The 12,310-nt window shown below is 39.4% G+C and overlaps 1 protein-coding gene across 5 annotated transcripts in view; it reads left to right on the top strand.

Moving 5' to 3' along the window:
• The window catches only part of agrn (agrin), a 362,945-nt gene that overhangs the window by 293,033 nt on the left and 57,602 nt on the right, over positions 1-12,310 (top strand). For all 5 annotated transcript variants that reach the window (XM_055222859.1, XM_055222858.1, XM_055222857.1 and 2 more), the window contains 5 exons: positions 3,633-3,775; positions 4,084-4,189; positions 7,160-7,279; positions 8,504-8,668; positions 11,189-11,332. In XM_055222859.1, coding sequence (XP_055078834.1) covers positions 3,633-3,775; positions 4,084-4,189; positions 7,160-7,279; positions 8,504-8,668; positions 11,189-11,332 — 678 coding nt within the window. The remainder of the gene's footprint in view (positions 1-3,632; positions 3,776-4,083; positions 4,190-7,159; positions 7,280-8,503; positions 8,669-11,188; positions 11,333-12,310) is intronic.

The following is a 12,310-nucleotide window of genomic DNA, read 5'->3' as shown; positions in this document are numbered from 1 at the left end:
CATATGTTTTCTATAGCATTTTCATCGCAGACATTCCCAGACACTGTTGACAATAGCATGTTCACACACACTCCTCCATTATTTCCTCTGTCAAACCTGTTTTCTCTCTACGTCTGACGTTCTTCATCTGCTGAGCTGCGGAGCCTTCCTTATATTGGAGCTCTATTGGCTAAACAGACCAGGCTCTGTGTGAAGCAGTGTATGGACTGAGAGAATAGCTGATGTAGCCTTCTTAGCTGGGCATGCATTAATTGAAAGGTTCACAGGCAGTGCTTGTGGCGTTCCCATCAAAGAGCAACAGTTAATTAGGACCCCCTTCACCCTTTGCTTTATTTATTCCATTTTGATGTCTTAGTGCTTTTATTTATTTATCTTGCTGGGTGAAAGAGGCTGACGGCTTGAATATCAATTGGCCGTGGGTCTAGTGCATTATTTTATTCTATTATCTTTTATATTTATCACATTTTAAATTGTATTGCCAGAAACAACGAGTAAACCTGCACACATCCCCGAAAGTAGTCCTTGGTACTAAGTTGAAATAGAAGGGCTAAAGGACTGTTAAAAGCTTCTTTCTGGCCTTAGTTGACATAGACCACTTTCAGATTTTTTTCCATTACAGTATTTTGTCAAAAAAAAAAAAAAAAATCCAGAAAAATATTAACTTAAATCCAGAGAAACTTGCACAGTGTAAATGTGTATGATTTTTTTAGTTGTGCATTGATACTTTGCAGCTGATGTCAACAGCATCCCTAGGGTTATGATGCTAACTAGAGGCACTGCTCTATCTGAAGCTCTGTTAGACTTTAATCTATCTTTATTTTAACACAGTCAGACCATAAAGAACAGGTGAGCGGATTTGTGCTGTTAAACCAGTCTCTTTTAAATAACATTACAGTCACAAGCTAGGTAGCATTCGCCAACAGTTTTTCAGTTATTCACTCACCTGTTTAAACATCAAACACCTAAACACTACCACTGATGCTCATATTTATCACCGGCTCCTGAAAATGTTTTGTTTAAATCTATGTTGTATTTTTTCCTGAGTTTTTAGGTAATATTAAATCTATTTTGACAGTGTTTACTCATGTGTCGCTATGGTAACTGCAGAACATGTTGCCGTAGACATACATGAAGAATACCCTCAACATGACATCTCTGCAAATGACTGCATTATTACATTTACATCAATTACATCTTGCCTACCAAAGTTCTTCACATTACAGAATACTTGCATGTTGTTTTTTTTTTGTTGTTTTTTTTGCTGATGCCAGTAAAATCAAACAAAAGAAAAATGGCGCCTTGAACTAGGAAGTTGAAAAGCTTTTACTTCTCCTGTCTTTTATTCCTCCTTAGCAGTCAGCTCACCTCAGCGACAAAGCCCAGTGTTTGTAATAATGCCATAGTTGAAAGCTGTTCGCATAGCCATTAGCCTTGTCACAAAATGTCTTTAACACAGACCTTTGTCCAAGATCAATATGGAGGCGCAGGGGTAAATCCAGGCAAAAACAACGAGGTCGGAGGTGGTTTAGATGGAGAGGGAGCGTGTCCTTAAGTAGCTTTAGTGTTTAGGGCTAGACACAAAGCTCCCATTGTGCCCAAAGTTAATAAAGAGGCCCTCTTTAGTGTATCGACCACGCGAGCTGTCACCAGCCATTGCTGATGACCTGTCTCAAATAGACTCTATGGGCTGCATGCTCTGGCCCCTCCCTACCCCTTAATCCACTTTAAAACATGCCTTATGATAAGTGCCTCTTCCTCCTCTCACATCGATTCCACCATTAGAGTTGTCCCATCAATACCAGACGTTGAATAAGTGTCGGCCCAAGCATAACACGGCAAAGCACTCTTGATTACCTGATGTTTTGTTGTCTTTTTTGCTGTGCTCAGAGCTTTTAGTCCGACCATGCTTCTGTTTGGAATCACAAATTAGTTTTAAATGAACTTTTGCCAACCCCCGCGGTGCTGTTCTCGCTGTCTGACATTCTCTCCATCTTTCCCGTGTCTTCTTTTCTGCAAACTCGCACCTAATCTCCCTAAGGACTTTCACTGTAGGTAACATTTGCATCTTCAAAACCCAGATTCCCAGAACATCATTTAGCTCCGTTCTATAACAGCCCACAGTCTGTTTTCGGTGAAAGAGTCCTTGAGGGAAAGTTTTCTGTCTGGGTTTGTTGCCTTTTTGTCGAAGTTTTGTTTTTTGTTTTTGTTCTATTATCTATTCAAACAGTATTAGGTCAATGGTAATGGTGCCTTTTAACAGCACTTGTAGATAATGTGTATCTTTGCAATAACTTCTGCGATAAATGTAAACAAACTATTAAAGTTGAGTTGGGTTCATTTATTTGTAAATACTAAACAGTTATACAGTTGGCGCGGCAGCCTTCTAACTCTTTTATCCTCGAATCAACTGAATGAGCCACATTTAATTTTACACTTCATGAATTACAAACATTGGTGTGTACATAGTATAATTTAATGTATTTCATTAATTATAGTATTGTTTGTTATTATTTGTTACAGACCTTTTTAAATCCAGATTCTGCTCAAGGTTTTTGGAGCCAACAAATTTAAAGCAAACCTGTTATGCAAAATCGCCTGTCTCTGCAGTTTTCTAAATGAATATTGTGATTTAAAATGTCCAAAATATAACATAGTGATCCACGGATGTCATAGATTATAACTGTATAGCACAACAATGGGTCCATATATACTTATTCCCACAAAAAAACATAAAACAAAACATAATGTCAGTGTGAAAGCTTGTTTTTACATAGTCATTACTTCTTTTGCAAATCTTTGTCTGGCTTCACCATTCGCCAGCAGCATTAGGTCAGCAGGAATAGGACTTTTAAACTGATAAAACGCCATTAAGGGTCGTAGATAAAGTGTCTGGGACAAGTGCCTTTAAAGTCATCGGAGATAATTAGATTTTACACAACACTTTGCAATTACTTGTATTCTTTGGAGGCATGGACCCATAAAGCAGCCCTCATCACCAATATACTCTGCACACTTGGATGCCGCAGTTAATAATTACCTCACTTTTTTGTGTCTAAACTTAATTGAAATGAAAACGATGCCTTGGTGATGGTGCTCAGACTTTGAATCTAATTTATTTTGTCAATGCTTCAGCCTCACTGCAGTCGGTCATTATTTTGAAGAGCTGGCAAGATTAATCAGAATCAAATCAAAATCGCAAATTGTATCATTTTTGAAAGGACCATAATTTCCTTCACAAACAACAAAATATCCTGTCTCATTCTACATAAAACTCTGTAGATTTGAAATGTTTCTCTTGTATTAGTTAGTCAGGTCAAAGTTCAGCCTTTTTGTCAAGTCTCGTGGAAAGGTTTAAAATGTGAACTTTGAACAGAATATTAAAATCGCAATGCTTGTCAGAAAAATCGAACATGAGATATTTTTCCATTCATCCTTATTATCTTGTTCCAGCAGCAGCGCTCGTAGTTCTAGACACCAGCGTGAGCCAAATTTCAATGATGTGATCTCAGTGATCTCTGTCATAACAGAACTGGAAGTAGGACATAGTTTTTGGTCTGACCTGGAGGTTATCTCTCTTGGGTGTTGCTATGTTTGATGAATGGCTCTTTGTGCACTTGTGGCTTGTGTTGCAGACTGTGGCTCTGGAGGCTCTGGATCCGGAGTGGAGAGCTGTGAGCAGGACAAGTGCCGCGTGTTTGGAGGGTCCTGGGACGAGGACGCGGAGGAGGATCGATGTGTGTGCGACTTCACCTGCGGAAGTGTTCCTCACAGTCCGGTAAGTCATTCAGCGGGTTGTGGTGCACCCAAATCATGTTCTGGTGCACCCAAATGAAAATCATAGGCGTCCCAGTGCATCCAACTCAAATTGTTAGTCTGGAACCCTGATATTATATACAGTATATTTAGAAAACATCTTCATAATTGTGTGGGAGTCAAATAATGCAGTTCAAAATGTGAGCTAATATTTAACTATAAATGTGTATCTTTTCCTACAATCTGGCTGTCAGACCTCATCTCAATGCTACTCTTTTAAAATGTAGAATTAGTGTACTGAATAAAGGCAAACTGACATGTTGTTTTCAGGTATGTGGCTCTGATGGTAAAAACTACAGTAACGAGTGCGAGCTGAAGAAGGCCCGGTGTGAGAAACAGGAACACCTACAGATCCAGACCCAGGGCCCATGCACCGGTGAGTCCCTCCCCTGTCATCCCCACTTCTCACCCCCATCCCATCCCTCATTCCACCCATTGACTGGGACATACTATGACCACATTGCTATTGTTTCCCTACTGTACGCACCAGCAGCTTAAATATGATGTAAATCCGCTACCGGCCTTTGCCACTTCCCAGCAGAATGCTCGTTCATCTCGGCGAGGTATCGGTCCAGCCCAGGCTCAGAGAAGGATGACTCACTTCATCCCACAATTGAATGCATTAAACCTGCGCTCCTAGGCCTGCTCCGGGCTCCTCTGGGACACCATTTTGTCCCACTCACTTAAGTATAAAAGGTCCACTTTGCACATAAATGAATGACATTTATCAGCTTTAATAGTTGTCATATCACTGGCTACGCAGCAAAGGTTACACTCCTTTCCTTTCCTCTCCTTGACCATGTTAAATGAAGAGCTTTTCTCGCCCGCGGCCGGGAGCAGAGTAAAATGCACTTAAGGGATTTGCGGCCTTCATTCCAGCCAGCTTGATTCCCAGTGGGCACGTGGATGAGGTGGAGAAGAAGGGCCACTGCTAGTGTTTTCAGCTATTCCCCAAAGATTCCTCCTTGGGCACTGGCTGTCACGCTTCCATACCATCCATGGATAATCAATCGCTTTTTGAGGAGTCCTCTGAGGCTACTGCTCCCCTATTGGCTAACCTAGACCAGGCTCTTAAGGAATTTCACTTTTCCACTTGACTTCTGATTGGAAAGGGAAACTTCATTTGACCTCAAAGTTAGGAGTAGCATCAGGGAAGACTTTGAGACCGTTTTAACAAGATACACTTTTTCTCTTAAGATTCATTTAGGGCCAAAGAGTCGTGTCGTTTGAACCACTGGGCAGATAGGGACTACAGCTGAGGAATATTTAACTTTAACATTTGTCCTTTTCCGTAATATTTTACATTCTCTGCTGAAGAAGACAAAATGTAGTCATCTACACATGTATTCATTAAGTTGCACTATGTTAAATTTCTGAGTAGGGGCCTGCCACTTGTCTCCATGATATTATTATTAGATGTTATCACTTTTTTTCAAACGTTCTAATGTATGGCTTTAAACGTAACGTCTATCGTGCATTTTAAGCGGGCTTGCATCTCCATAGATTGGACCTGTAACTTAGTGGCCTGGTCGCGCTACCTCCTTGTCACCTTGAATGATAGTTAACATTACATAGTGCACAAATTAAAATAAAAAAAAAAATCTTGGCTAGAAAGCAGTTTACTGGACAGATGGTCTGTTGCACCAATAATCCTAGCTTCTGACTGAGTGAACTTGACTTGATTTCAGTGCAATAATAGCAATGTGAGGTTGCAGAAATATATTGTCAAAAGCAAAACATCACACTGTGACATCAGTAATCATAATGCTACCTCCACATGTAGCGTTACAGCAGTATTTGAAATACTAGTTTTCCTGTAGTTTTCCTCTTATAGACTGTCAAAGTCATTTTATACAGCCTGGCTCACTGGACCAACTGCCACGGTCAGGGACTGTTGCAGTTGGTTTAGAAGACAAGCAAACACGTGCACATCTGCCTCCAAGGGGCACACAACACAAGCTACAATCATCACAGCCGAGAGAGCACAGCGGAGGAGCTCCAAAACCCATATTTTGTTCAGAGTCACCACATTGCACTGGACAGTAGCCACTCAAAAGGAAAAACCTTTGTAGAACGGAAGAACATATGAAATTAAAAGTTCTGCTGGTCCTAATAGGCTCAGAACAGATAGGCCAACAGCGCGGCAGAAAGTGGCAAGTTAAATGAAGTGTGTCCAAAGCCCATCTCTAGAGCCAGCCCAGTCATCACCATTAGGCCCGGCTCATATCCACACCAGTAACAGTGTGATTTATGGCCCCCGGATCTCCAGCCTCCAAAACTCAAAATGAGCAACACAAGAAAAAGAGATCGGGAGGGAATAGAGAGGAAAGCCGTCCGACTGTACAACTTTACTTTTCTGACAAACTGCGGGCTCAACTTCAACTATTTTTCTCCCCTGTCCATTCAACCCTACCTCTGCGCACCACTCCTCTTGTTCCATTCAAATCTCTGGACATGTCCCAGGTCTGGAGAAGACATTTTTCACTGCTTCAGTTTGCAACAGCAAAGGGAGGATGCTGGAATGCTGGAACAAGTGAAAAAAGTACATTCAGTGTTTGCATTTTAGTATGTGAATGCTTCTCACTAGTGTTGGGTTTTAACAGCTTTTATAAAACCATTCAAATAATTTAACATAATTCGTATGAGGTGAGAATTATCTTGATTAGCATTCATAAATGGGAGCCTGACCTTTATTATTCACAAATTAGAGTCATTATGAAGCCAAAATTAAAAATGGAAGAGGGTAAAGCATACTTAGTAGGCAGCCTTAGAACAAAAGGAGACCCTTTATAATTTTAGGCATACTTAAAGAAGTAGTGTAGTGTAAAACCCTCAGTGTGGAAACTTTCAGTGTCAGTTCATTTTGAAAACAATATCACAGCTGTACTTCACCAAAAAATGAAGCTTTTAAATCACATTGTTGGTAAGTATATTTTCTATACAGCTGGGACTTTCAACACAAGCCTCATATACGGTTAGCTTTACTAATATCTTTATTTTTGTAGGCTTGTAGGGTGACCGGGCAGTTCCATAGTATTAGACAAGAACAAATGAAAGGAGCATGGCCGCTTGTAGGTGGTAAATGTCAGCTGCACATTCAGCAGCAAGCCTATTGTTTGTTTCCACTGGAGCTAATAGCATCATTTTCCCTGAATTTGAGCCATTGTGGAGGAAGTCGCAAATAGAATTGTTATCTTGTAGTTGGCTGCCAGCCTCTCCACCTCTGCCCCTCCAGCCAATCTCATTGTTGGCAAAAAACTTCCACGTTGCCCAGAGATTGTGTTGTCTAATTCCTGCCTCTTCCAACATAATGGCTCACATGTTGATGTTGTTCTGTGCTCCTCAGCCGTATCAGCGACGCCGGCTCCGGGGCTGGCAGAGCTCCAGCACTGCAACCTGTCTGTGTACGGCTGCTGCTCTGACAACATGACGGCCGCTCTGGGAGTTGGGCAAGCCGGGTGTCCCAGTAAGTGCAACACATACTCACATGTTGGATTATTTGAAATTTTTTTTCTTATGTAACATAAACTTGGATGATACGTTGAAATTGTATGGTTAAAACTACACCACTTTAGCGACAGTGCAAATACAGAATAATGACGTTATATACATAATATTTAGTGGACATTGTTCTCTGAGATTATGACTATAAAAACAATAACGCCATTGTTTGTTCTAATTTGCCTTTGGCTCAATTGCCTTATTATAATCCCATAATAGATTTACAAGCACTTAGCTACTTTGAGTAGTTACACCCATTTATAATAACTTTCTCTATTGAGGTGGGCCTTGATTAACGTTTTAAATGAGACCCTGACCTTTATAGAGTACTTTGCAACATGTTGAGTAATTATGAAGTAAATGTTTTTAAAAAGCAGTAGAGCTAAGGTGGATTTTGGTATAAAAGTACAAAAGTTTTCAAAACGCTTATTTATAAGCAGAAAACTACATGTACATATATATACATACCACTCACAGCTCTCTACATCTGATGAAACTCATCTCATCATCTTTACAAACTGATGTTATGTTGATGCTGACATATTGTTGTGTGATGGTCCTAATGAATCAGTATGTGAAGACAAGGAAAAGCACTCAAAACAAGACTTGCATTGGTAGCTGTTATAATGATGTTAATAATTATACGTCCACTCCAGGGGGCTAAACATAATGTACTGTAGGTGACATTTCTCTTATCATGTAACATATTATCATGTGCAAATTGGTTTCACGTGAATGCAATTTTCATGATAGAGGCCGCTCAAGTTTGTTGGGCACAGCAGAAAAGAAGGCATGAGATTCCATCAGGCTGTTTCAGCATATGGAGCTTACTGTCCTTGACTGTAATTACACAGCCAAAGTTGTGAAGCAGCAAATGTTTCATCTTAATCCAAGGAATAATTATGATAATGTTGTTGTGTATCGACAGGAAAAATCTCTTCATCTGATGATCTTGAGGAATGATAGGGAACACACAGATGGAGGGAAAATGCTATTCCAAGCTCTCTGGAAATTTGCACACAGACACAACCACAACATAGCATTGTATAGGGAGTGTACCTGTAAACATCTCCATCTTTCTGTTGTTATTTGTATAGTGATTTTTGTTTTATTTATTTTATTTTTATTTTATTACTTAGATGTATGACTTAAAGTTAGATAAGTCTTAAAATGAGTCGTATGTTTACAGGCACGTGTCAGTGTAATGTGTATGGGTCATACCAGGGGACATGTGACCCCGCCTCTGGACAGTGCTCATGTAAACCTGGAGTGGGCGGGCTCAAGTGTGACCGCTGTGAACCTGGATTCTGGAACTTCAGAGGGATCGTCACGGAGAACATGAGCGGATGCACACGTAAGGCTCATAATAATATGCACATAATGAGTGACGTTTAGTGAACATTATGACTTTACTTTCAATTTTTCACACTACAAAAATGTTTTGCTCTGAATTTCTCTTATTTTTTGCTTTTGGTATACTACAACACATCTTCACAGAAAACTTAAAAAACTGGAAACTAGTGGACACATGCACGCACCCATTGTTTCTTAGACCAGATATTGACTGTGGCAAAAAAAAAACAACAAAAAAAAAAAGCCGAAAAACAAAATCAATGTACCAGTCGACAGAAAAACCTGAAATTCTGTTTTTGCACATCTTACTGACTACTGCTCATTTGGTCGGGTTGTTCAACTGAATTGAAATTGGATCTGTGATGGACCCTTTGACCAAATTTCAGTTATGGTATAAATTGCAAAGTGTACAGCATGAAAAACAATGTATAAGCTCTCCAAGGTTCACCCATCTAATCTCTGAATACAAAATATTACAATTATTATGCATGGTTCCTTATCAAATCAAGAAGCACATTTTTTGCCCAGTCATGTACACCAAAGTGTTAGTCACATAGTTGTAATAAATACACAGCTTGGGAAGCATTCTAAACAGTGTTTCTATCACATGTGCAAAACTTCTCAGTCTGTAGCACAGATCTTCTTTAACAATCAGGAGCATGGTCAATGGATTTTTCAGTGTAGATATTGTTTTTCTTCAAACATTATAGACTTCCCGTGCATGGTGTCTGGTGGCAGAAACTCCAGTGTAGTTAAATCAAATTAGATTTCCTTGACTCTGTTCTCTTGAGACTGCACAGACCAAAAGCGTTATTATGAACCATGTAATATGCACAGAAAAAGTTGATATTTCTGCTGATAGACACACAGTGATGTCTGAATTGAATGAGCAGTATGTATTTGTATTCAGTGGGAGCTAGGGTCACGGCCTCTTGTTTATCTTGCTGTAATGCAATATGGTGGCTGGCCCAGAGGTGTGGGAGGACACGCACTCCCACAGCCTCAGAGCAGTTTCAGTCCGCAGCAGGAAGCAGCCAGGAGTCTTCGTGGAGCATGACCTTAACAAGGTTTACACCAGCCTCCGCCCGCTGTACAGACGCCAATACCAGCTCCAGTGGGGGGGCAACTAGGAACAAACACACATGATCAATTCTACGAACATGATGGGCCTGATGTCCTTCCCTAGGGTAGTTTTCTTGTTACATGCTCATTTTGTACCATCTCCAAGGCATAGTGAACTAACACCAAGCAAATGTAGAGCTCATATGGGAACTTTGTCTCCTATTACTTGCTGTTTTGTCTTTGAAAAGGTCAAAAACATAACTAGTTAATCTTAAACAGCTTGCAGTGGTCCAAGTTATTCCTCACTTACCTTATGCATTCTGAGCATCCTAGTTATTCACTGCAATGAGTTTATCAGAGATTTTCCCAACTCTCAGAAACCAGTGCAGTGTTTTGCTATCACAGTAAAGCTAACAACAAATGGCATGGTAACACGGACATCCTGATTATTGGACAATAAAATGCTTTCTAATTAGATGCAAACAGTACACACGGGACTTCTTTTAATCTCAAGAGCTGCTAATGCAATCTGTACCGGAGCAAGACAAATTTTGCTCACATACTATATTGTAAAAATACAGGACATTCAAATATATTGTTTTGCTTTTATCTTTATTAAAAAGTGTGGAAATGTACCAAGTTGGAACCATAAGTTACAAATCTTATCAGCAGTTTATAGCTTCCTTTTCAAGTTGAGCAATGCACCAGTGTAATCCTACACTTCTCACCATCTCGTTAAACAATCCTAAGTGCATTGCCAATATCCTTCACTGCAGAGACACCGGGAATTATAGACACTCTCAACTATCCACAGTAATTACCTGAGTCAGGCATGATTTTTCCAGACTTTCATTCATGTTTCTTGAACATTTACGGGTTCCTATGACATCACAATATATATATAAAATAGCCAATAGTTGCCAATTGTTGGTTGTGGGGCAGCTCAAATATCTATGTTGAAATTTTAATCCTCAGATTACAGATTCCGGTTTTATGGATTATATAAAATTACTGGTTCAAAGTTCAACGCCTTGTCTGTAAGCATTTTTTAAATGTATTTATCTTTACTTTATCTTAAAAATGTGGTACCACTATTCAATCACACTGCTGTAATTGTTATCTGTGAAAAAATAAGATTAATATGGCAAATTTGCAGACCTAATTCCTAAAAACAATATTATAAATTTTGACAAGGTTTGGTTATTTCTATCAAATACAGTGAATCCCCCATTAGAGTTATATAGGCCGATCTCCTACATCCGAAATTATGGAATACCATTTTTAGAATCATGAACAAAACCTAATGCACAGTACATAAACAGCGCTGAATAACTGACTGTAAAATATATATGGAGAGATAAAGTAATATTAGACATAAGTGACATAATAATAGTCTTAATTGTAACTGTAGAACTGCCCTTCCTTCACTTACTCTGTTTGTTTTGCTTGTACATTGCAGCGTGTAATTGCGACCCGGCGGGCTCAGTGAGGGACGACTGTGAGCAGATGTCTGGCCTGTGCTCGTGTAAGACCGGGGTGAAGGGCATGAAGTGTAACGTATGTCCAGATGGAAGCAAGATGGGCATGAGCGGCTGTGACCACGGTAACAAGACCCGCTGTACTTACACACTGTACTTACACACGGTACAACACATGCCCCCACCATCCAAGGCACAAATGTATTAATCATAATTATGTAGGGACATGATAGAGAATAGTTTATGGGCTTCGAGAGGTCTCTCGGAAAAATCCATCATACACTTCACAGCCGCATCAGTACTAATTAGAAAAAGTGCATATTTATTTTAATTTATGAGCATGAATTAAATAATTATTTGTCTCAATTAAAAACATTTACATCACTTAACATTGCAATGGCTGAAAAAGAAAAATGTAATTTATTTAATTATATGGAGTACTGTATATACTGTATGTACTGCCTGGAGCCTATGCTATATAACTGATGTCATTTTAACTTCATGGGGAGAAAGTGAGCCGTAGGTAGGGTTTCAAGGTTAAATCATATCACAAAGGGAGTAATGTGTTAATAGTTTTATAAAAATAAGACCCTTTAATGAATTCTAATGGTCTCGTATTTATTAAAATTCTTGCTGCAGCCTATTGTACCAAGGCTTTTTCATGATTCACTGAGGAACTCTTTCTCCTCTCACACAAGGTGATCGCATGCCCCAGGCAGTGGCTAAAAAGACCCATGGTCTTTGATTGCACTATTAAATATGATTGAACTTGCATTTACAGAAACAAAATTATTGAAAGTCAGTTGGTTCTTTTGTCAGTTTACTTTTTATCGCTTAGTATGCAGAGATTATCCATAATGCCTCATACTGATTGCTCAAATACGTTATGTACCAGCAAATGTTTATCTGTGTCAAAATGCTTGGCAAGATAGCATTGGAGATTCGGTACATTCATTAACCGAATAAACAATGCAGCATAATTGGAAATAATTGATATCTGATTTGATAAAGCACTCCAACAGTCTGTCAGTAATCAGAGTAGATAATACAACCAACCCAGTCTGTATCTGCTCCCCACATCTGTCTGCTTTGATAGCTGCAGG

The sequence above is a fragment of the Periophthalmus magnuspinnatus genome, chromosome 7 (genome assembly GCF_009829125.3).
Source record: "Periophthalmus magnuspinnatus isolate fPerMag1 chromosome 7, fPerMag1.2.pri, whole genome shotgun sequence".
Taxonomy (NCBI): domain Eukaryota; kingdom Metazoa; phylum Chordata; class Actinopteri; order Gobiiformes; family Gobiidae; genus Periophthalmus; species Periophthalmus magnuspinnatus.
This window is presented reverse-complemented; position numbering and strand designations above follow the sequence as displayed.